The following is a 23,555-nucleotide window of genomic DNA, read 5'->3' on the forward strand; positions in this document are numbered from 1 at the left end:
GACTTGTAGAGTGTTTTGAGAAGACGTTTCACCACTCATCCGAGTAGCTTCTTCAGTTCAGTTCAGTTCAGAACTGAAGAAGCTACCCGGATGAGTGGTGAAACGTCTTCTCAAAACACTCTACAAGTCCAGTTGCCTTTTTTGAACCTTTGCTGGATTTAACTGAAAGTGTAAAAACAGACTGTAACACATTCAGTTTCCGGTCATCAGAACCGATAACATTTAACTTCTTGTTGACACAATCATCTTTGTGTTGTTAACATAACGCCATCAAGCAGATATGCGGCCTGTCAGCTGGATAATTACAACACCTCACACACAGCTATGTAGGAATTACGTTTATGGGCGTTCTCGTCTGACGGCATGCTGCTGTGTGTGTGTGTGTGCTTTGTGTTTCTTTAGCCTCATTCAAGAGACATGTTTACTTGGCGTGACCTTAAATTGTCAGCTGACTTTGTTTTGCTTATGTGCACACGATCCTCCCAGCACAAACTCATCGCGGGTTTTATGACTGTGTTTATGCATAGAGAAACATTTACTCTTATTTAAATACAGTATGTTAAATGTTGCCCAATGCAGATCAAGATAACGCAAAACAGCTTTGTATAATTTGCATTGCTGGCACTACATGACCACCACACCCTTGAGTCGCTGCAGCCTTTTATATTTCGTGGATTAGTGGCGCTTAAAGTGTTATTATTGTCTTTTTGTCGTCATGTCCAGGTCTCCGACGGCTTCAGGGACCACCACAGAAGCTCCGGAAAGTCCCCAGACAAAGGGCACGCAGGAACCAGTTGCCAAAATGAATTCGGGCTACAGCAGCCTGAGCACCACTTTGTCTATTAAGAAGTCGCCCCCCCTGCAGGAGGACGAATCCAGGCTTCGTTTTTCTAAAGTGTCTCTCCTTAATGAGGCCGATGCCGCCGATGCCAGCCAGGATACAGTGGACTTTGTTAAAACAAACACCGCCATGACAGATTATAAATGGAGAAATAGATTTGAGGGAGTAACTCAGTATAAGCCAAGCAAAACGGATGATTACTCTTTCCAGGACTTCAGGAGTTACACAGTGTCCGACAGCAGTTCCAGTAGCTACTCCTTGCCCTCTTCCTCCGCACTCCCCGAGGCTACAGCATACAAAAGCAACACCTTCTCCTCCTCCTCCTCCTCCCCCTCTCTAGAGGAACGTATCACTCTTGGCAACAGCCTGAGTGACAGGGCTGAATCTTATCTGAGCCGTGAAAGCGAACCTGCGGGAGATGCAAGAGAAGAGTGGAGGAGGAGGAGCTTAGTGGAGCAGGTGGAGCTTGGTGCACCTGCAGGTGAAATAGAGAGACAGACAGAGGGAGAGTCAGAGAGGATAAAGTCACGCTGGGACTCACAGCCTTTCCCTGCGCCTGGCTTCACCTCGACACTCCAAAGCCGCTACGACAGCGCTGATCACTCATACGAGGAAGACGACGAGTCCTCTCGGTTTACTGGAGTGTTCACGGCCACGCGAGTGGAGCTCGTCTCCGACCCTGCGCCTCCCCCTGCCTCCCCCGACGAGGAGTCCCCCATCCAGTTTGAGATGGACACCCTGGTGGATACCCTGAAGAGCATGGGGCCTTCCATGAGGCCGAGGACCACGGGCCTACGGGCCGGCCCTCCTCCGTCCCTCATCTCCTCGCTGCCTCCAATCGTGGAGGATGCTCCCAGCCCGTTCTCCTCAGGCGTGACTGCTTCCCTCAGCAGCCCCACAAAAAGGATGGAGGGCACTTCCCCTGAGTCCCCCAATGGACTGTACACTCTGCCTGCTGACATAGGGCTGAGGAGGAGTGTCCCCAGAGACCATCGTTCTCCTCTGGAGCTGTTGAAGCAAAGCCAGGTATGCACATTCACACTCTCGTATTCTTGCTTTCGTAGTTTTTCTGCTCTTGATGAAAACTCTCCATGCTGTCTTTTATGTCACACTTCCGCCACCGTTCCAGATTTCATAGCTTCAAGCTGATGTGCATGTGTTGTCACTTAGAAGGTGAAAGAATGTATTTGTTTAGTTGCTTTTTAAAGGTTTAACCCAACTGCACAGTGTGTTTTTTAAATGTAAGTTTTCAAACCAATCAGCACCACAGTTGAAATTCCATTCACCTGCGTTGCACTGTGGTGGAACCAGAAATCTCAGAGGTGCACATGTTAAAGCGTAGGCAAATAAAAACCCAAACAAAGCGTGACTTAATGATTTGGAGGTTGATGAGAATGTAAGACTTTGTGGCTGCTCTTTTGTAATTTTGTTAATTTATGCTCATATTCTACCACCTGCAGGACCTGCAGGAGCCTGGAACAAGAGGTCCCCTCAGAGCATCTACTGCTAATAGCATTGTGATGAGAAAATCCTCTGACTCTTCTAACGAGGATGCACAATCCCCATTCCTCAATGGAAACGGGGGGCTTCAGTCTTCTCCCGGGGGCTCTCGCATAGACACCAGCTTCCTCTTTGCAAGCTACAGGTCATCATCCGTAGATCAGCCGCTGGAAAATGGAAAGACCCATCTCCCAGTCTTCCGTACCGGCTCGCTACCGGAAGCGGGGCTTTCGAACGACCGCATGAGCACGGGACCGAAGGAGCTAGGCGACCTAAGCGCCGGCACCGAGCCAGCGGGGAACCGCTTCGAACGCTACTCCTTCCTTTTGAATTCCGCCTCCTCCACAGGTTCCTTGACCGGAGTGGAAGACCTGAACGCTCGCATGAGTAACCCCCCCTCGATGAGCATCGGCTCCTCATCTCCCAGCCGCCTCCTCAGCCCCACCGGTTCCATTGATCTCCACCGGCCGTCGTTCACCACCACAGACTCCCCGTTATCTATGTTTGGCCAGACCACCGGAATGGGTGTGGGCACCGGGACACTTGGAACTCCCATCCTGCAGAGGAGCCTCAGCAGCGAGGGCACCATGGGGGTCCAGACTTCATTGTTCGGCAGCATGCATGGAGGGCCTCAGTTCCAGAGCCAAGAACCTGACAGGAATGTAGTGTCAAAATACAGAGCCTTCCCTGATGCCTATGTGAGTATTACTAGACTTATGCATACGTAATAATTAGGGCCGGGACTCGATTAAAAAAATTAATCTAATTAATTAGAGGCTTTGTAATTAATTAATCGAAATTAATCGCATTTTAATCGCATATAAATATTTGACCTGAGAACAGTGAGAAGTAATTTTTTTCATATGGATTTTTAGTATACCATTGAATAATGACTAAATTTCCCATCCACGGGGCCAACCAAAGCGGTCTCATCAGCTTCTTCTTTCATGTTCACTGTGGTTTGTTGTTGTCTGAAGTAAAGAACAGTGTTGCCAACTCCTCAGGAAAGGAAAGTAGCTATTGGCTGTCCTAAAAGTCGCTAGAAGTCGCTAAATGACGTCATCGGCTAATTTGCATAATTTACCTTTTGGATGTAATTGTGATGGACGCTGTATTATTAACGCGCCTCCTTTATCCGGGCTTGGTATTGGCAAAATGACTCTAAAGAGACACTCTGGCACAGTAACTTAAGTTTTTTTTTTTTTAGTTTTCTTAAGTTTGGTTTAGTTTCTCACAGGTCACAGGCACAGAAGAACATGAGCATTTTTTGCCATAACTAGAATATTTTTAACATTTTTTGTACAAACGGTTTTTACTTGACAAAATTAACAATCTAAATGGATTATTATTTTATTATTTATTTTAGTGTGACAGTGAAGAAACATTTACATCCCGCTGTGTAAACCAGGGCGCGATCAGCGGCAGTTTTGCGCATGCGTCATTCGTTTGCAGTCTGGACGCGGTGGCGTGGTTCTCCCTCTCTGCTCTGACTGCTGCTGCGCGGGGCTACTGTGAGACTGACCGCCTGTGAGTGCTTTGGGACGGGAGAGGGGCTCAAGGCTGCACCCGCTGCTTGTTGAGGACACTGGTAATGAACGCTAGTTGGTGCTCCAGTATAATCGGTACGCCGAAACTCATCCAGTGAGAAACGTTCCGCGGTGCAAAAATAAGTGTGATTAAAATGCGTTAAAAAAAATTAACGCGTTATTTTTGTGTAATTAATTAATCTTAATTAACGCGTTAAAGTCCCGGCCCTAGTAATAATGTTAAATTTTTTTTTGCTTAGAGCACATTAAGTTACTTGAGTACAACTAAATGTTAACTATTGAGGATGTTCAGATTTATATAGACTCAAATATCACGGTTTGTACAACTCATTTATTTAGGAGCAGGCCTCAGTTCCAGGAAGAGACATGATCACAGTGAATGAATAATACATTTTTCTGCACTTCATTGTATGATGTACAGTGGAAGAAGTGCAACAAACCTTTGAAGAATCCAGGTCTGGTTGTTGCACAGTATGCACAGCATGTTTGCAAGCTTGTCTGATGCATGAAATGGGATTTATAGTAACAAAAAAAAGAAAGATATTCCTCTACCTGTAATCCTGCCTTTGTGTTTGTGTTTACTTATTATGTCGGTAGCTCCCTCAGATCCGTTCTCCTCGCTCTTGCACGAAAAGACAAACAGTAGGCCAGGCTGATAAGAGGTGACGGAGATGACTTGACGTGATTTGTTGTGCGCGAACACAGGACGCATTCCTTTTTGCGTGACTTCTTTTGTTGGTGTTGGACGTAGCATTTAATACATTTGAGCTTCCTAATCCAAACACACTGCACGCAGAGCCCCAACAGTCTCTGATATTGAAGTGCCTGCTAAAGCAGTCTGCCTCCGCACATGTTCGCACTTGTCCTTCCACGTAGGCCTTAACTGATTAAGACTTGCCTTTAAATGATTTTTATTGGCAAGAAACATGCATGCCCAAAGGGTGGCACACACACACACACACACACACACTTTTCAGTCTCTTTACGCCACCGCACACACATGAATCCTGGTTAACGATGCCTCTTTAAGTCACTCTTCTTGTTCTGCACCTCAGCTAAGACGGTATAAAACGTTTTCAGGCGACTTCCCATGTATAATTACCCATGATAGACTTACGAAACACGACAGCCAAGGGGTGTTGTGACAGGGAGCTTATGAGTCTCTGTAGTTTATTGTTTTGTTAATCATTTTTAATCTATGCAAGCTCGATGCTCTTATCTGACAAGAACGCCAGCTGGAGGTCTAATACCAGTACTTTTAGTACAAATGTTTGCACAGTGTTCAAGAGTTAAGGGCCAAAGCACACAGCATGACCTAATCGGTTCATATTACTAACTAGCCCACTGAGACTCATAGTAACTTCAGAAGAAGGGTTTGGGCCTGTGGAGGTTTTGTATCTGCAGATAGAGTACATTTTCTAGTTTTGTTTCAGACGAGGGGAGGATTTTAAACCAAGACTTTACAACAGGGCCTCTGAGCGAGTTGCAGACAAAAAGGCTGGCGAACAATGCTGTCAAACTTGTGTCCCCAAATACTCAACCTAGAGATGCATTCCTGTCTGTGACAACTTCTGCAGAGGCAGCTTAATTACAGCTTGCCACCGAGGACACCTTCTTTGTCTTGTCTCCACCATTATCACCCTGTCAAGATCTTAACGCAGGCGTCTAAATGGTGCCGATAGTTTGTTTAAAAAAAAGTTCGCATAAGGTAGCATGAAATGTGCAACACATAGATTTTGTATTCCAGACGTATGTAATATCACGTATCGGCCATATCTGTGTCCTGACTCAGGCCACGCAGGTGTCCCACCGTAATGGGCTGGGTGTCAACAGGGATGTGTTTTACAGCTTCATCCTGTCAACCGAAAGAAAGAGGAAGTGGCAGGTGAATGATTCAACATTGTAAAAGCGAAATGCGTGCATATCTCCCCATGTCAATGAGCAAAAAGGGGGATGCCACCCTACATATTTTGAAGTGCACCTGATCAGCTGGTGTGCATCATTGTAATGTTTAATCGTGGCAGAACAGCACATTCAGTTTTTTTTAATTTATAAGTCCTCCACTGAGATCCCCACCCATCCCAGCTATCCGTCTGTTCCTGCAGAGACGCAGGCCACACCTCGCCTTTTGTATTTATCCGCACATTATTAAGTTTTTTTTTTGATGAAGTGGAGCTGACAGGGACAGAGCAAGGCGACTGGGATTAGGAAAAGAGGACATGACAAAACGATGATCCGCCCTCTCCGCTCATTACCAATGTGCCTCAAGTTGTTTTCCATTTTTTTAATTTTTTTTGTTGATTTGCTGAATCGGCACATACCATTCGCAGTAACTTGTTTTATGGGAGAGCGCGTCTTGTGCCCTGTCCGCTGGGAGGGAAGGGAACAGATGGGAGAAAGTATGTGTGTGAATTTGTGCTTCCATTGGGCATCCGATTGGAAGTAAACACCTTAATCCTCACGAACGATGCAGCTGTCTGATTTTCAGCTGTGTGAAGTAGTCAAGGAGGTGAAGTTAAGAAAGGATGTTTGAATTAAATAATCTTTCTTTACATCTAAAAAACGTTAAAGTTTTAAGACAGGGATCACAGATTAGACTAGCTAGTGCCAACCTTAGAGCTGTAAACTTTGACATGTTTACTGTGAATGCACAAAGCTATGTAAGCTACCTGTAAGGAAAACCTGTGAGACTCCAGAGTCTCTCTCTGTCAGAGTCTCCCTCTGTCAGAGAGAGGCTCTGACTCCATTGTTTCCGCATTTTGTCAATCGTTTTTTCAGATTAGGTTTTTCTAACATAAAGCATCGATGCATTGGATTAGTGTGTCATCCCCATGGAACATAAATGTTGACTTTAGGTGTTCGCCGGTTACGCAAGATGACCGCAGAGTGTTGGGTGACAACTTTGATCTCGTAGAAACAGGTTGGTAAACTGGGAGAAATGGAACTAGCTTGCGAAAAAGCAGATTGAGAAGCAATGTGCAGGATTTTGTTAAGTGTGAATATACAAAGTCGTTACTTCCGTTTTCTGCAGGTATTCGCTGTTGTCATCTGCAGTTCCCTGTGGGAGAAATACTTCACCTGCATGTTTTTTTGTTGCCAAAATCATCTTGTTGCACCCACCTGTAATATTATAATATAATTACTGTAGTGTGACATAGTTTAACACATTTTTTTATGCCCTTGGGATGAAGGAGTGGAGTGTTTTCAGAAGGATGAGAGAACATTTGCAGGAAATTGCCAGGTTCTGTTTTGTAAAAATGTTGATATGTCTTCTAGCGATGATAAGCCACTCGTTTTTTTTGGCTAAGTTTAGTTATTCTTCCTTGAAACGTGTCTTATCGTGAACATGCTTTCCAAATGAAATTAGGGCAGGGACTGTTGGAACAGTATCTCCGGTAGCAGGCCCTCTTTGGTCGGTAACATGATCCAGATGGTAACCTCTTTCCTACACAGCTCCCAGATAGTAGAGGCCAAGCGACACCTGAGACAGACACATACACACAAAAACTCGCGCACACACACACACATACCAATCTCGACCATAAATCTAAATGCAAATTACACAGCGGTAGCCTGGTACCGCACTGTAAGCTGGACAAGTCACAGGGTTGCGTTGTAGTCGAAATTCATCTTGGAAATAAAGCTCATTCAACTCTTGCAGGGTGCACGGAGGCAGCAGCTCAGGCTGTCATCATCAATAGGGGTAGTATGCAAAAGCATCAGGTTAAACAGGTGCAGTGGAGGAATATTGTCACGTCTGTCAAAGACCTGCTTGTCCTACCGTGAAGGATGCCTTCTTTCATCACTACCTCGCCGATGCCCTCGGGACCTGCTGAGCAGGCTGTCCTAAACATAAACAATGCATGGATTGTCTGGCATGTGAAAATTCACCACTCTGATCGTTTTTTATCAGTTTACAGCCTCTGCCCTCTACAAATCTGTAATTTGACATGAATTGCTTCAGGATGTCAAAGAAATTTATATATTATTCTGAACATTATTTATATCAGAATTCTGTTTTCTTTTTTTCATCCACAGCTCACGAAAGAGAAGGAGCATGGCAAGCTCAATCCTCGTCCTGGAAAGGTGAGTCAAGTGCTAGCGCTCTTCAACCACATGTTGACTGCTGCTCCAACTGTTTGGTTGAACCGCCACCGTCTCTAGGAAGCATATGCTTCGGTATTTGAACTATTGCTAACCACATAAACAATGCCCTGCCTTTTTCCGGTGCTGCCAAATTGAACAAGGAGAATTAATTTGAGAGAGTGAAGAAAAGAAAAGAGACGATGCGAAGCGTCTATTTTTAACTTCAGCAGTTCTGATTCACCGAAGATGGCAGGACTTGAATCCACCACATTTGGTGCAGATATACGTGTTCCCCTGAGGATGAATCATAATGACTTAACCCTCTAAAATGGTACTCAAGGTACATTTTTCAACTGTACATTTGCTGCCTCTGCTGGGTTCGTGCTGGGTTCATGTTCACCATATGAACAGTCTTGTGGAAAATATCAATCTAGTGCCAAGTTTATAAGTTGACTTTTTTCATGGTTGGAAAGTAAATTTTTTTCTTTGAATTTTCTTTGTAACTTTCTAATATGCCAAAGAATCATGTTGATATTAGATTTCACTATGCCTTTTAGTTCCCTTTATTAAGTCACCTGGTCGTTAGCTTGTTAAACTGTTAGCTTCGGTGGCTTCTACATGGCAACGCTTGCCTAGCAACGGTGTTCTCGAGACTTACAATGAACATTTTGTGTGTCCCATGTGACAACCGCAACTCCGTTCCATTTGAAGGCAGCTGTTATAGCCGTATGATATGTCGTTTTGAGCAGGTTAGCATGCTAATATAAGCGTTTAGCTCAAAGCATTGGCGTTACAAAATACATCATGCTCTGGCATGGCTGTAGACCTGTATCTCTACTAAATCAGCTCCGTCATCATATAGTAATTACTCTATTAGTCCATTATAACACGGATTACACGTAAATGTCAGTGTCTTTCCACGGCATTTAATGCTGTATTGTTATCCATTCATTCACCGAAAGCTGGCTCACCTCAGGGCGAATAAGGCGCCAAGTAAGGCTTTCACTGTGCTATGTTTTTCTTGTGGTTAGCACATGTACTTTCACATGCCTGATATTTCATAACCCTTTTTCAGTAGAAGTAGCAGACCGTCTGGTTAAACCCTTTGTTCTTTGCCAATTAACCTGACTCCTCCTCCTGTGGAATTTCAGGCAGGGATTATTCATTAAACTGCGTACTCGCTATTTTTTTTTCTTTGCATGTCCCAGTGTAGCTGTGTACCCTATTAACTTGAAAAGGTCAGGCCTGTTTCTGCTTGCTTGCTGCAGAGAGTACATGTTCTCATTGATGCTGTCCATTGAGGCTCGAGACTACTAGAGGTGGAGCTGACATTTAGGTTCTCTCACTTGCTGCAGGGCCTTAGACCTGACAGTACCGAACATGTCTAAGCTGCAGACACTGTTTTTTTTTTGGTTTTTTTTAAGAAGCTTCTTTATTCATATTCAGTATCGGTCATCTGCCTATATTAATAAGCTTTTCAGTGTTGCACATGCTGATGATGACCAGGAAATACAGTTGTGAATTAACTGTGCAACCTCACTACTATACAAATAACTTTTGACCACTTTTTATATTAGAGGTCTTAACTCATTAAGAATGGGTGCAACATGTGCACGTACTGTATTTCCCTTTTAGACCAAGTGCGAGCGACGATTGCATGCCTCATGCAAGTTTTTCAGGAAGTTGTTTTTTTGAACAATTTTTAGGCTTAAGAGTGTTTTTTTAGAGGGTGCATTGGGGATTAGCATTGCATTGCCAATTTTACTTTCAAAGATCACACTTTAAGTCATGCTAAAAAGTTTATTAACAGGAGTGAAAGGGGTGGGATGAGAGGGGCTGAGGTGATGGGACAGATGAAGTTAAAATCCGCAGATGGAAGATAATATGGAAGAAGCGAGAGACTCCTTTTCCTCCCGGTTCCTGTTATGAAAGAAGGCAGAGGAAGGAAAGGAAAGAAAAGAAAAGATGTTGGAGGTGGTGGGGTTGAGAACTGAGACACACACAAACAGAAGGGTGAGACACACCCTTCTGCACTAAGCAGCAGATTCTTTGGCAAAAGAGATTAAGGTCTTGCCTGCGGTAATAATCTGCCAGTACTCTAATTTCAGCAGTGTGAATGTGTATCATGCTCACTCTCCCAGTAACTTGCTTCTAATATTTAAAAATTACTTTCTAATCAACAGTTTGTTTTATTATGTTTCTGCTTAAAGAACCTTCATTTAAATAAATATCTGATCTGATATCTGATTGTCATTATCTGTTGCCAAATGAGGTAACTCAAAGCCTAGGAACTGGATGTCTGTCTTGACATTGGCCTACATTCATAAACCATGCACAGTTTATGATAGATGATCATTCATCCAGCAGATATCTTACTGCCAGAGAGTGTAGGTGGAGCTGGCATTCAAATGTTCAGCTGATGCTGTTGGGAACAAGAGGTTCAGAAAGGCACCTGCAGTTACCACTTACCGCCATAGGTGGCGCCAAAGAGAACAAAATTGAGAAATTTGGCATTGCACTCTACAGAGCTTCACTGGAAAAAACTTCACATCTGTGTTGGCAGTGAGATTCAAGGTTCAAAATTCAAGATTTCTGTTTATCGACAATTATACCATAATTAACGAAAACATATAGATGTGTGAAATACTCATTCTCCTGGTCCCACTGTGTTGCAAGACAAGATCCACACAATAACTGCTCGTGCCGCAACTGCTGTTGCACTACTTTCACTGCTCATTGTACCCCACTACAACATACACTGATCAGGTATAACATTATGACCACCGACAGTTGAATTAAACAACACTGACCATCTGGTGACAATTCAGTGTTCTGCTGGGAAACATTTGAACCTGGCATTCATTCATGTGGATGTTACTTAGACATGTAGCACCCACCTAGACTAGACCAGGCACCCCCGCCCCATAGCAATGACACTCTTTGATGGCAGCAGCCATCCCCAGCAGGATGCAGCCTGACACAGACACACACATAAAAACGCTTTAGGAACAACTTAAAAAAAAAAACACACACGAAGAACAGCACAAGGTGTTGACCTGGCCTCCAAATTCACTAGATCCCAAACTGATCAAGTATTTGTGGAATGATCCACAGAGGCCCCTCTCCTCAACCCATAGGACCCAACAGCCCCCACTAACAACACCCTCAGAACGTCCATGTCAGTCAGAACTGTTTTGGAGGCACAAGGGAGACCTACACAATATTAGGAAGGTGGTCATAATGTTATGCCTGATCGGTGTATATTACGACACAGTATACAAAAGGAATTTAACCATACAGTGAATGTACACTGTTACTTTTGTATGCATCTGCACAATTGTAGATATGACGGCATATAAATCTATTCTTACGTGTGTCCACCTTTCGGCTAGATGTACATTTTTGACCAGCCAGGGCTGTGCGGCCAAAGGATCGAGATACGCAGCGATATCGTGGATGCTACGGCCTGGGAGCTGCAGGAAACCATCTCCATCAGGGTCGTCAGAGGAGGGTGAGTGGATGAGGCTTGAAGCCAGTTCAATACAACATACTCTCTCCATGAAGTGGTGCTACAATATATCATTTATTAGGATGGAGCTGGGAAATATTTATCGCTTGGGGTAATTTCTAGCCTTTAGCAACCAAACTGGCATTGCACGTGAAGCAATATACAATCTGTAAATACACCAGGCTTCAAACTGTGTTCCTTCAGCAGATTGTTTTGACTATCCTGTAACACAAATGTTCAACTCTCACTGAACAACAAACATGATAAATCTGTGTCTCTTCCTCATGCCACCTTCATCTATTTGGCATTTGAACCTGACACTTTGATATTTCAAAGCGCAGATTGGATGACACCTCCCCGCCTGGTTTTTCTTGAACTGCTGGATTTTTTTCAAAAATAAAAACACTCTGGATGCGCTCGGGTTGCTTTAAAACAACGGCGACGACGGCTGTCGATGCACTTGTATGCATGCAAATTCCTTCCGTCGTTAACACACCCAGGCACAAGCTCAAACACACGCCTCCCATGCTGGAATGTTTTGTGGAAGTCGGGCCAACAGTGAGCGTGCAGCTGCTCTGACCCGCGCTAACACTGGGTTTCTTACAAGGAGATATTTGTACTCAGCCCACGCATCACTTCCTCCACCAAAACCACAGCTAATACTTAAATTAATAGCGGTTAGCGGGTGGTATTTGTATCCCATTAGCCTCTGACTTAAACGAAGATTTAGTGTATTTATTAAGAAATTATCTTGGCCATGTAGTAAAGACAGTTTACTTGAAGTAGAAAGGAAATGCTCGACTCGGGCTCGTAACATTTCAGTCCACTACTTATATTTAAGATGAGATAATCCTCTAATTTGCAGTGTTGCAGCTGCATATAGTTTGAGGACAGCGCACACAAGAGAATGTAAAGTAAACATTAATAAATAAATGCAAAAACAGCAAATTAAATACAACAGTAGTTCCGTGTGTGTGGTCTACTGGGAGCAGGCTTGGTTGTGCAGCCTCGCGGCAGCACGTTGTGTTTCAAATTGAAATTTTAGACGGCAAACACTGGAAAACCTCATGAAACAGAACGCAATGTTAAAGATTAAGATGAGCTGTCAAAAAGTACACAAAACATTGCGACTCTTGACAACTCGGCGTCTTTTGCAGGCCCTTAGTCACGTTTCCGTGTCAGTGGGCCTTTACTACAGTGGTTCACAGCATTGTGGCCGTAGCAAAAGGATACTGGTGGGATAGTTGGAAACGGCAAAACCTGTAGCACGAGTGGAGTGCATAACAATCTCTAAAGTCAGATAACATTACTCACACCGCTGGATGGCCTGCACTGAGCAGCGGTGCATGTTATTGCTCCTTAAAGGGGAATTACCGTTTTTTACAACCTGGACCTTATTTCTGGCATGAAATACGATCATTTACTAACCCATATAACTTTGGTGTCATTTGGAGTCGTTCAGACGATATTTAGATCCGCGTATATCCATATAGTGGGAGTGACTGGGGCACCTAAACGCAGCCTCTAAAGGTCATTAGGTCAATCTACAGACCCCGGATGATGATAACAGGTAACTCGGGACTCAACAGGGAATAGCACTAGCGTACGATAACAAAATATTGGTGAAATGAATGAGTTTCGAGGCAGATAATGCGTTATTTAGAGGCTGCGTTTCGGTGCCCCAATCACTCCCACTATATGGATATACGTGGATCTAAATATCTCCTGAACGACTGCAAATGACACCAAAGTTATATGGGTGAGTAAACGATTGTATTTTATGCCAGTAATGGAAACGTTATTTAAATTTTAACAGCAGTGACATGATTGGGTGATTGAGGTTCTTCCATAATCAGCATTTTTTTAAGGTTAAACGCTTATAGTCAGCGGATTAGAGCAGTGAGAGGAGAGCGAGGACAAATGTGTATGATTTCAGGCACGAGTGAGCGGCGTGACGTGCAAGTACGAGACGCTTTTAGGGAAGAAAAAACTAAAAAATAGAACAATACAAAGTATATACGAAAAAATGATCCCATAAGTGTTTTAACTTTCCAAACTGTCCACGATAAACATGACTATAGAGTAAAGTGAATGAAGTGTAAATGTAAGCAGGAATTACGGGGATTATATATTTACATGTACTCTACTTTGTAGTATGGTTGATTGATATAATAATAATAATAAAACAACTTTTAAACGACTTTTTGGATTTATGTCATGTACTTGGAATTGAATAGCTTTACCCATTGTTGTATTGCAGTGAATGAGTTTTTTTGCTTTTTTTTTAAATGCACAAATCTTCTCTGTGCATGAGCAATTTAATGTCTTCTCCAGTGAAAGCTTTTATTCAACACAGCAGCAGCTGATAGATCATGTTTCACCATCAGTGAGAGGAATAACCATGTACTTTGTTCCTTATGTGTGAGAGCACAATTTTGACAGAATAACACTGCAGAACTACACATGTACATCTGTGCATAAAAACACAAAAACATGCACTGAGAAAAATATATTTAAAGGAGGTGGACTTTTTTTATTTTCTTACGCAGATGGGTGCTGTATGAGAAACCCAACTTCAAAGGGGAGAAGATCGCCCTGGACGAGGGAGACATAGAGCTCACCTACCCCTTCAGCCCCCCAGAGGAGCAGCTGCAGAACGGACAGGGGGAGGGTGGAGAGCAGAACGGAGAGCAGAACGGAGAGATGAGCGACGGGCAGACAGAGACCAAGCCAGCCCGAAGGTTTATCGTCGGGTCTTTGCGGAGAGCGGTCAGGGTAAGAGAGGGTTCCCTTCGCTCTGTTGAGATCTTATAGTTGGTGAAGTTAACAGACGTCTGCGCTGAAGCTGCTTTCCAACACAATGGCGCCATCTGGTGTCAGAAATATGTGCTGGCACCTTTTGCCCTGACTTTATTGGATGCAGTTTTTCAATTCATGAGTTTATGTAAAAATATTTAAATTTTTATTGATTTCAGTCTTAAAAGCTCATAGAAGAACGATCTTTGTTCAGCTAATAACTAATAACTGACATTAATGTTAAGTGGCATTTAAAAAAAAAAAGGTTTTATGGTGCTATTTTCAGTTTCAGGGATTTTATTACTTTGTATCCTGGTTCCAGTCAAGAAACCGAGAATAAAATGATGCTATCTGTCTTCCTTCAGGACTACAGCGTTCCAGAAATCTGTCTGTTCCCCGAAGAGAACGCAGAGGGGAAGAAGGTCACCTTCAGAGACAGCTCCGAAGATGCCAGGATTTTTGGTTTCCCCATCAAGGCCAATTCCATCATCATCAATGCCGGCCTGTGAGTTCTGAATGAATGAATGAGAAAATGTGTATAAGTTTTAAAATAACATCTTAAATCCTGATTTTTTATTTATTTATTTACTTATTTTACATTTCAAACGCTAAGTTTTCAAATGATCTCGTCTGCAGATGGCTCGTCTACGCAGAGCCCTTCTTCCAGGGCGTGCCGCGTGTTCTGGAGGTGGGGGGTTACACCAACCCGGCAGCCTGGGGAGTGGAAAGGCCATATGTGGGGTCATTACACCCACTCAAAGTTGTAAGTGGCACCGTTAGAAGTATTTACAAGCTCTCATCTGTAATAATTGTGTATAAATCAGAATAAAAGTAAAGTATATCCCAAGATTGTTCAGCTGGTATTGTATTGTATTTTATTTTATTTTTTAACACAGGGTGAACCAAGAGTGGAGAATATGACTGAACCGAAGGTGAGGACCTACTGCTGTCGCCGTCACATTCTTAATGAATGGATTTTGATTGGCACATATAACTGCTGAAGCTCCCAAGCGCGCTAATCTGTGCACTCTGGTTGTAATTGATGCTCCTTGTCTCCAGGTGGTGATCTACGACAAGCCGTACTTCACTGGGAAATCAAGGACCATAACTACCAATATGAGAGATTTCATGACCAGAATAGACAGGCAGCAAACTGCCTTTATGTACAGCGTCGGCTCCATCAAAGTACTGGGAGGAATGTAAGTGCCGGTTTACGATGTTTGCATTCTGTGACCCTTGAAAAGTCTTGTGAAAGTTAAGTTAAGTAGTACATGAGGTGGAAAAATCCACGTCCCAATCAACGTGATCGCATGTGTGTGTGTGTCGCTGCAGCTGGGTGGGCTACGAGAAGGAGGGCTTCCGAGGCCACCAGTACCTGCTGGAGGAGGGGGAGTACCACGACTGGAGGGTGTGGGGAGGCTGTGATGCAGAGCTGCGCTCCATGAGGGTGATTCGAGCAGTAAGTTGCAAGGACTCTTTCAAAAGACTTAAGATTTGTTAATAAGTAATAATAAGTTATAATGTTCCATGTTTTAGAACCCTTCATTAAACTAATAGAGGAATGTGGCCCCGCCCCCAAATTGAACTTAATTTTTATTTGTGTGTTTATGTGCTGCGCTCAAGCAGAAAGTTGGTGACCTTTTTATGACGATGTTTGAACAAACAAACGTTGAATTCTTATTGTGTTCAGGTTTACAACGATCAGCCACAACATTATGACCACTGACAAGAGAAGTAAATAACTGGCAATTCAGCGTTCTGCTGGGAAACTTTTGGTCCAAGCATTCATTCACGTGGATGTTACTTAGACATGTAGCACCCACCTAGACCAGACCAGGCACCCCCACCCAGACCAGACCAGGCACCCCCACCCCATAGTAATGACACTCCTTATGTTCTTGTAGGTGTTCTGACCTCACGTCCATGCAAAATTCCCCTGCATGATGTTTTGACAGCTTTCTTGAATTTAATGCCTGCCTCAAATCTGAAACACTTCAACAGGAATTTAATTTGTGCCTTTGCTCGGCCCATTCCTTAACCCTCCATTTTTTTAGAGCCACTCGTTAGCGTGCTTAGAATCATTAACCGGATTGAAAGTTCACCTTCAACGTTCAGAAAAGGATTAGCCTCATAGTCCATACATAACTGCAAGCTGATCCAAACCATAACATTTTCACCACCATGCTCCATGTGGCCAGACAACTCTATCTTGTTTTACTCTCATGCTTTTGAAATGCAAAGGCTTTCATGGGGTTGAAATGTGTGCAGTTCTGACTGGAGAGAGGCAGGCACTTCTTTGACACCAACAAGACTTATTTGCACATCCTTATGATGACGATTTGGGGTTTTTAGGGACTTTGTTGTGGATTAAATAGCTTGTTGTTGGGTTTAATTTGCTGGGGCAGCCAGGCCTGGATAATTTAACACCGTAACTAGAGAAAATCACAATTATTCTCCTCATTCTGGTTGTGCCTGGAGTACATGGAAAAAAAAAATAATCACCGCGGGGTTCTTGTTTTTATCGCAGGACTTGACAGAGCCCATGATGGTTATGTTCGAGCAGCTGGAGGAAGACCAGGAGGGCATGCAAGAGGAGAACACCTTCGAGGTGACGGAAGCCATTCCAGATGTCGAGCTGTTCGATTACAAAACCTCCACGCGCTCCATCCACGTGCTCAGCGGGGCGTAAGTTGATGAATCCATTCCCGTGTCTTGTTGGTGAATCGGGGACGCGCCACACTCACGGGTTCCTGCTCTTTTTTACAGTTGGGTAGCCTACTCTCATGTGGACTTCTCTGGTCACCAGTACATCCTGGAGAAAGGTTTCTACAACAACTGCGCTGACTGGGGTTCCCAAGACACGCGGATCTGCTCAGTTCAGCCCATCTTACTGGTAAGTGGATCAATGGTTTGAAGAAAATACCAGTTTCATAAGAGTAGTTTTGAGGTAATTTATTTATATTTTTGATATATTGCTTCTTAGGCTCCAAGTGACGATTCGATGAGTAAGACTGAGGTGAGTATTACCCAGTTATGCATTCATGGCTCTTGGTGTTGAGATGGCTTTTTAACTTCAAAGGGGAACTACTGTTTTTTACAACCTGGACCTTATTTCTGGCATAAAATACAATCGTCTACTCACCCATATAACTTTTGTGTCATTTGCAGTCATTCAGGAGATAATTAGATCCGTGTATATCCATATAGTGGGAGTGACTGGGGCACCGAGACGCAGCCTCTAAATAACGCATTATCTGCCGCGAAACTCGTTCATTTCACCAATATTTTGTTATCGTACGCTAGTGCTATTCCACGTTGAGTCCAGAGTTACCTGTTATCATTATCCGGGGTCTGTAGATTGACCTACAGACCCTGGATGATGTCTTCTGACCTGGATGATCACGACCCATGACCGTCGGCTTGTTTACCTCTAAGATAACATAGTGAAATGGTTTGTTTTTGTAACGGACTCTATGTAAAAATGGATGAACCCTCCATAACGGCACCCATAGGATTCCTTAAGAGTAGTTTTGAAGGTCAGTGTGCGTGGTACTGGCCGTTGCCATGTTATCAGTGCCTATATCTGCCAAATTCAAAAAATGCCAGCCACGTCTTATCTGGTGCAGTGGTTGCTGCTTGGTTTTAATCCAAACACATGATATGTTCTAAGCTGGAAGCCGGCCCAAACTTTCCCCGCCTATAAAATATTTGGAGGGGGGGATTGGACCGAAGTCGCTTCATTGGCAACTGATTATGACCCAGCAGAGATCTGCCAGACCAATTAAATATAAATAAAGGGACAAACGACCTCCTCAACCTGTCCATGGAGCAGGACAGAGACAGCAACCTGTCACTGGACGAGCTCTTCTGCCTGACTATGGTGTCGTGTAGAGGGCGGCGGACGTAGTTCATAAAGCTCAGAGAAAACATGACTTCACAGATCTGAGGGAAAAAGGGGCGGCAGGCATCGCTTCTAAAGCAGAAGCAACAATTTATCTTTAGTTTACTTTGTCGTTCCACTGCCTTGTGTACGTCACACAGCACAGTGCAAAGGTTAGCTTGAATTTGTTTTTGAATGAGCTTGATCACATGCTTCCTCTGCACTTTATTCCTTGCTGGGGAAAAAAAATTTTTTTTTAAAATAAAATAAAATAATTATGTCAGGAAAGGCCCAAAGGTTAAAAGAGTGTAACACAGACTACATCATAAATGGAAGCGTCAGTCAAAAGACTAGCCTCCTAACCCTGACCTAAAACTGGTGTAATTAAGTAATTATTCCTTGCAGTGCTGCTACTGTTGCACTTTGCATTTAGGTTAGAAGACGTAAATAATATAATGAGAGGAATAAAAGCATTTGAAGCTGTAAATGTGCTTATCTGATCCGTGTCTGTACTCTCATCTCCCCCTTCGTCAGATAATGCTCTACTCCGAGCCAGACTTCCAGGGCCAGTGTCACGTTTTTGACCGCAATGAGGAAGCGGTTCCAGAGAAACTGCTGACCAAATCGTGTCGAGTTTCAGGTGGAAGGTGAGAGTTATAATGTAATAAATAAATAAATTAAAAAAAGAGAACAGCCAACACAGAAAGGAGGTCAACGGTGTGTGAACAATGGGTCACCAAAAAAAAAGACTGGCTTAAGGCCGCAATAAATAAATGATATATGAAGACATTTAGATTATTCACCGAGATGGTGGATCATAACAAACCAATAAAAGCTTGTTCCTCTGTGTTTCAGCTGGGTGCTTTACGAGGACAAACAGTACTCTGGGAACATGTATGTCTTATCAGAAGGTGACTACCCCAATTTAACCAGCATGGGCTGCCCCCCCGGGTGCCCCATCCGTTCTGTCAAGGTCGTGCCAACGGTGAGAAAGCCACTCAGTAGAGAAAATCCTCTGTATTCGGGTTTCTTTCTTTCTTTCTTTCTTTGAGCCTCCGTTATCATCTTTGTGTCCAGATGTTCTCGGTTCCCTCCATCTCTCTGTTTGGCCTCGAGTGTCTGGAGGGCAGGGAGATCACCACGGAAGCGGAGGTCCTCAGTTTGGTCGATGAGGGCTTCAACAATCACATCCTCTCTGTCAGAGTCAATACCGGCTGGTAAGCGTTCGTGCCCCCATTCACGGTCTTTTTGCATGGATTTCTTTGTGTTTGCTTCACATATTCTATGACCGTATGCCTTTAAATACCTCTCTTGTTCTTCCTTCTGTAGCTGGGTGATATGTGAGCACAGCAACTACAGGGGACGCCAGATCCTCTTGGAACCGATTGAAATCACCAACTGGCCAAAGTTTAGCTCAATGAACACCATTGGCTCCATGTACCCGATCAGACAGGTCGGTTAACAAGTCGTCTTTTCAACGACACAGCCATGAAGTACACATTTATAATATATTTTTAGCCAGTAAGTTTCAAAACCCTGAGTTTAGAAACAACAAATACCATCTAGCAGTAGAAAACATTTATTTGCGCCCTAAATAAGAGTGATGGTGATGCTTTTTTTCCCAAGTGTTATGTCGCGGTGAAGCAGCAAAAGAGGGTTGTTGGTTTCGTTTTCCACAAAATTCCCACGTCACTGTGGAAATAATGTAAAACAGTCGGGATTTAAAATGCAAAACCAATCTCACGTCATTTCTCTAGCGTAGCAGGCCTCCACTGACCTGTGATTCATCGTCCTACATTGTGGTATTTTGCCTTCTACAATACTATAAAGCTATAAAAACATAAGTTAATAGAAGCTGGATGGTATTTTCCCACATTTAAGAAAACAATAAATGGCATCTAGCAGTAGAAAATGTTTATAGGGGGAGGAATAAGAGTGACGTTGATGCTTTACGTCACAGTGAAGTAGCAAAAGAGGATTGTTGGATTCGTTTTGCATAAAATTCCCACGATCATGATTTAAAATGCGAAACCAATCTCGCGTCATGACTTTGCTGCAGCAGGCCTCCACTGACCCGTCACTCATTGTCGTACATCGTGGTATTTTACCTTCTACAGAAGCGCCAGTTTTTCCGTGTCAAGAACAAAGAGAGCGGCCACCCCATGTCCGTCCAGGGCGGAGTGGAGGAAATGAAAACGGGACGAGTGGTGGTGACGCCGGAGGCGGAGCCGATGACTGACATCTGGTTCTACCAGGACGGACTGATTAAAAGCAAGGTAATAGTGTCCTAATCCTGTAAATTTAAACCCTGAACACCTGTTGGCAAATGTATTTCCTAGCCGGGATAAATGTAAGCTCTACTGAGCATCTGTGTGCGTATCTGCCGTAGATTTCCCCAACCATGAGCCTTCAGGTGATGGGTAACGTAGAGCCGGGATCGAAGGTGGTTTTGTGGACAGAGAACAGACAGCCAATCCAAACGTGGACGGCCCAGATGAGAGGCCTCATCACTAACCTCACTTTCCCTGGCATGGTCCTGGATGTTAAAGGTATGAGAGGAAAACCTTTTGCATGTAAATTTGACAGAATGCTTATATTAAAAATGCTAAAAAATGAAATGTGTGGAACTGTATGTTATATTTAATGGAATTACTGTTCTGGAAAATATGTGTTGTTTCTCATCAGATAGTCTCTTCTTAAATAGTTTAACTTGAATTTTAGAATCTCAAAATGTTCATCGCATTTATGCCATGAAACAGATGGCTTTGGTTACGTTTACATGCCCAATATCTCTTTATCCCGACTGAAATTAATCAGATCAGCGATTTCTAGTTTACATGGATGCTAAATAAAAGGATTCAATAAAGTATACACCGATCAGCCATAACATTATGACCACGGACAGGAGAAGTGAATAACATTGACCATCTTCTGACAATTCATTGTTCTCCCGGGAAACTTTTGGACCTGGCATTCATTCATGTGGATGTTACTTAGTCATGTAGCACCCACCTAGACCAGACCAGACCAGGTACCCCCACCCCATAACAATGACACCCAAACTGATCAAGTATCTGTGGGATGATCCACAGAGGCCCCTCTCCTCAACCCACAGGACCCAAAGGTCCCCCACTAACAACATCCTGTTGCCAGACACCACAGGAAGGTGGTCATAATGTTATGCCTGATTGGTGTAAATATTCAGTCATTCAACCAGTAAAAAAAGACAGTTTATCTCTTCTTATATTTTATTACAACGAGTTTTTAATTATTATTTTCTTTTTCTTCATCAGGTGGCAAAACTTATGACAAGGACCATGTCGTGGTGATGCCAGAGAGTGACGAGAGGCCGAGCCAGCAGTGGGTGATAGAGCTCCTGTAACGGGTCAGCTGTGCGTCAGCAACGTTTGCCTTTTCAACACGAGAACTTTTTCCTAAATATCCGCGTGGCTAACGCTGCCCTGCGGTGTGACATAGCCCAGCGTCTGTAATCCTGCAATAGAAGCCCTGACAAGCTGCAAGTTTTGTTAAGTTTGAATCTTGTGTTATTCCATTTTCCTCCGGGTCAGACAAAGCCGTACACAGCTGCACAGCAGAGAGGAGTGCACAGGTCGAAAGGCAAGTGTGTACGTGATGATACTGCTGTACGGACAGAATGTGGAGGATTTGGTTCGACCTATTCCGGGACTTTGCGCTTTATCGCAGCATTCGCCAACTATTTGAGTATTCAAACTAGAATCTCATCGTTTTCAGTGGATTCTGAGCTCATGCAAATTTTCTTCCTGTCCAAACGTATGTAATTGACCCTCGTCTGAGTTTGTTTACTCAGACGCAAATTGCTTTTTGACACTGATTTCCTGGAGAGAACACCAAGTTGCTTACCTGTACTTTATACCGATACTGGATGAATGAAGCCAAAAGAATGTGTAGCATCCAAGAAATGTATGCTTTTTAATAATATGTCTTTTTTTTATATATATATATATATATATATATATGTGTGTGTGTGTGTGTGTGTGTGTGTGTGTATCACTGTTACGCTCAGTGGGAATTATTCCACTTTTGCAGTATATGACGTTGCATTGTGTGAGTCCACTTTCTGTCAGGTTCCTTTTATTTCTTGGTATGTAATATGCTATCAGCTGTATGTTAATATTTGATACTAAAGGTGTATAAAGTCAGATGCTATGTAAGAGGGAGAGGTTTTAAAATACTGAATAAAAAATCAAAATAAATAAATTGGAAAAAAAAAATTAGCGTATTTCTGGGAAGTATTTGGACTTTTCACCCACCCCAATGGACAATTCTGATTTATTTCTAATATACTCTGAGTTTCTTTTTGCCATTTCTATTTTCTTTCACTTCCTCTTTCAGGGTGATTGTATTTCTATAGATAGTGGCTTTCCCCGAAAGAGAAGAAATGCTATTAACTAAACTTGCTGTGCACTTTTATGCATGTTGGTCATGGTGAGTTTCATCTCCCTCATTAAAGGGACAGGTATGAGGTATGACGCACCCACAGTCAGTGCATTCCAACAGTGGATGGTGGTTGGCACAGTCCCAGTTTGGGGAAGTAGACATGGCTGTTGGTACTGAAGCAAAGCAGTGAACTGCTGTGGACAGAGACGGCGACAAAATATATTTTAAGGCTGTGTGTCTCGCACTGTTGGCACCTGTGGGACCCCTTTTGAGCAGTCTGTGGGATAAATCACTCTGATTGCCACTTAGAGAACCAGTGTATGAGAAGAGAATTGGGTTGAGGGGAGGGGCCTCTGTGGATCATCCCACAGATACTTGATAAGTTTGAGATCTAGTGAATTTGGAGGCCAGGTCAACACCTTGTGCTGTTCTTCATGTTTTTCTTTTAGTTGTTCCTAAAGCGTTTTTGTGTGTGTGTCTGTGTCAGGCTGCATCCTGCTGGGGATGGCTGCTGCCATCAAGGAGTGTCATTGCAATGAGGTGGGGGTGTCTGGTCTGGTCTAGGTGGGTGCTATATGTGCCAGGTCCAAAAGTTTCCCAGGAGAACACTGAAAGATGTTATTCACTTCTCCTGTCAGTGGTTTTAATGTTGTGGCTGATCGGTGTAGGGGGTTTTCCCCCCGTTTTATCCCTTTTATCATCTTATCTGAATATTCAAATATGCAATATTGCACAACAACACGAACATCTTGAATGAAGAAACTATAGACCATGTGATACGCATGATTCAGGAGAGGCCAGCTCTGTGCAGTGCTTTGTATCTCTTCCTAGCCTCTCAGCTAATAGTATCTCTTTCACTTTCTCCATTTAAATGACCAATACACCAATTGACTAGCCTGACGAGCCAGACCCACATTAAATGTAGGTTCTGGGCACTACTCCATAGACAGGGCTCAACCGGAGGGGTGGGATAAACGG

General features: G+C 43.4%; 1 protein-coding gene across 1 annotated transcript in view; it reads left to right on the forward strand.

The window, feature by feature from the left end:
* The window catches only part of crybg2 (crystallin beta-gamma domain containing 2), a 46,830-nt gene extending 24,436 nt beyond the window's left edge, over positions 1–22,394 (forward strand). Inside the window, exons 5-24 of the mRNA XM_084562612.1 lie at positions 724–1,867; positions 2,302–3,039; positions 7,927–7,974; positions 11,367–11,485; positions 14,032–14,257; positions 14,644–14,783; positions 14,915–15,041; positions 15,175–15,210; positions 15,338–15,477; positions 15,611–15,737; positions 16,806–16,963; positions 17,045–17,171; positions 17,262–17,294; positions 18,693–18,805; positions 19,014–19,143; positions 19,236–19,375; positions 19,488–19,611; positions 20,276–20,434; positions 20,548–20,707; positions 21,452–22,394. Coding sequence (XP_084418738.1) covers positions 724–1,867; positions 2,302–3,039; positions 7,927–7,974; positions 11,367–11,485; positions 14,032–14,257; positions 14,644–14,783; positions 14,915–15,041; positions 15,175–15,210; positions 15,338–15,477; positions 15,611–15,737; positions 16,806–16,963; positions 17,045–17,171; positions 17,262–17,294; positions 18,693–18,805; positions 19,014–19,143; positions 19,236–19,375; positions 19,488–19,611; positions 20,276–20,434; positions 20,548–20,707; positions 21,452–21,540 — 4,078 coding nt within the window. The 3' untranslated portion in view covers positions 21,541–22,394. The remainder of the gene's footprint in view (positions 1–723; positions 1,868–2,301; positions 3,040–7,926; positions 7,975–11,366; positions 11,486–14,031; positions 14,258–14,643; positions 14,784–14,914; positions 15,042–15,174; positions 15,211–15,337; positions 15,478–15,610; positions 15,738–16,805; positions 16,964–17,044; positions 17,172–17,261; positions 17,295–18,692; positions 18,806–19,013; positions 19,144–19,235; positions 19,376–19,487; positions 19,612–20,275; positions 20,435–20,547; positions 20,708–21,451) is intronic.
* The last annotated feature ends 1,161 nt before the right edge of the window (positions 22,395–23,555 follow it).

Source organism: Chelon labrosus (genome assembly GCF_963514085.1).
Source record: "Chelon labrosus genome assembly, chromosome: 16".
Lineage (NCBI taxonomy): Eukaryota > Metazoa > Chordata > Actinopteri > Mugiliformes > Mugilidae > Chelon > Chelon labrosus.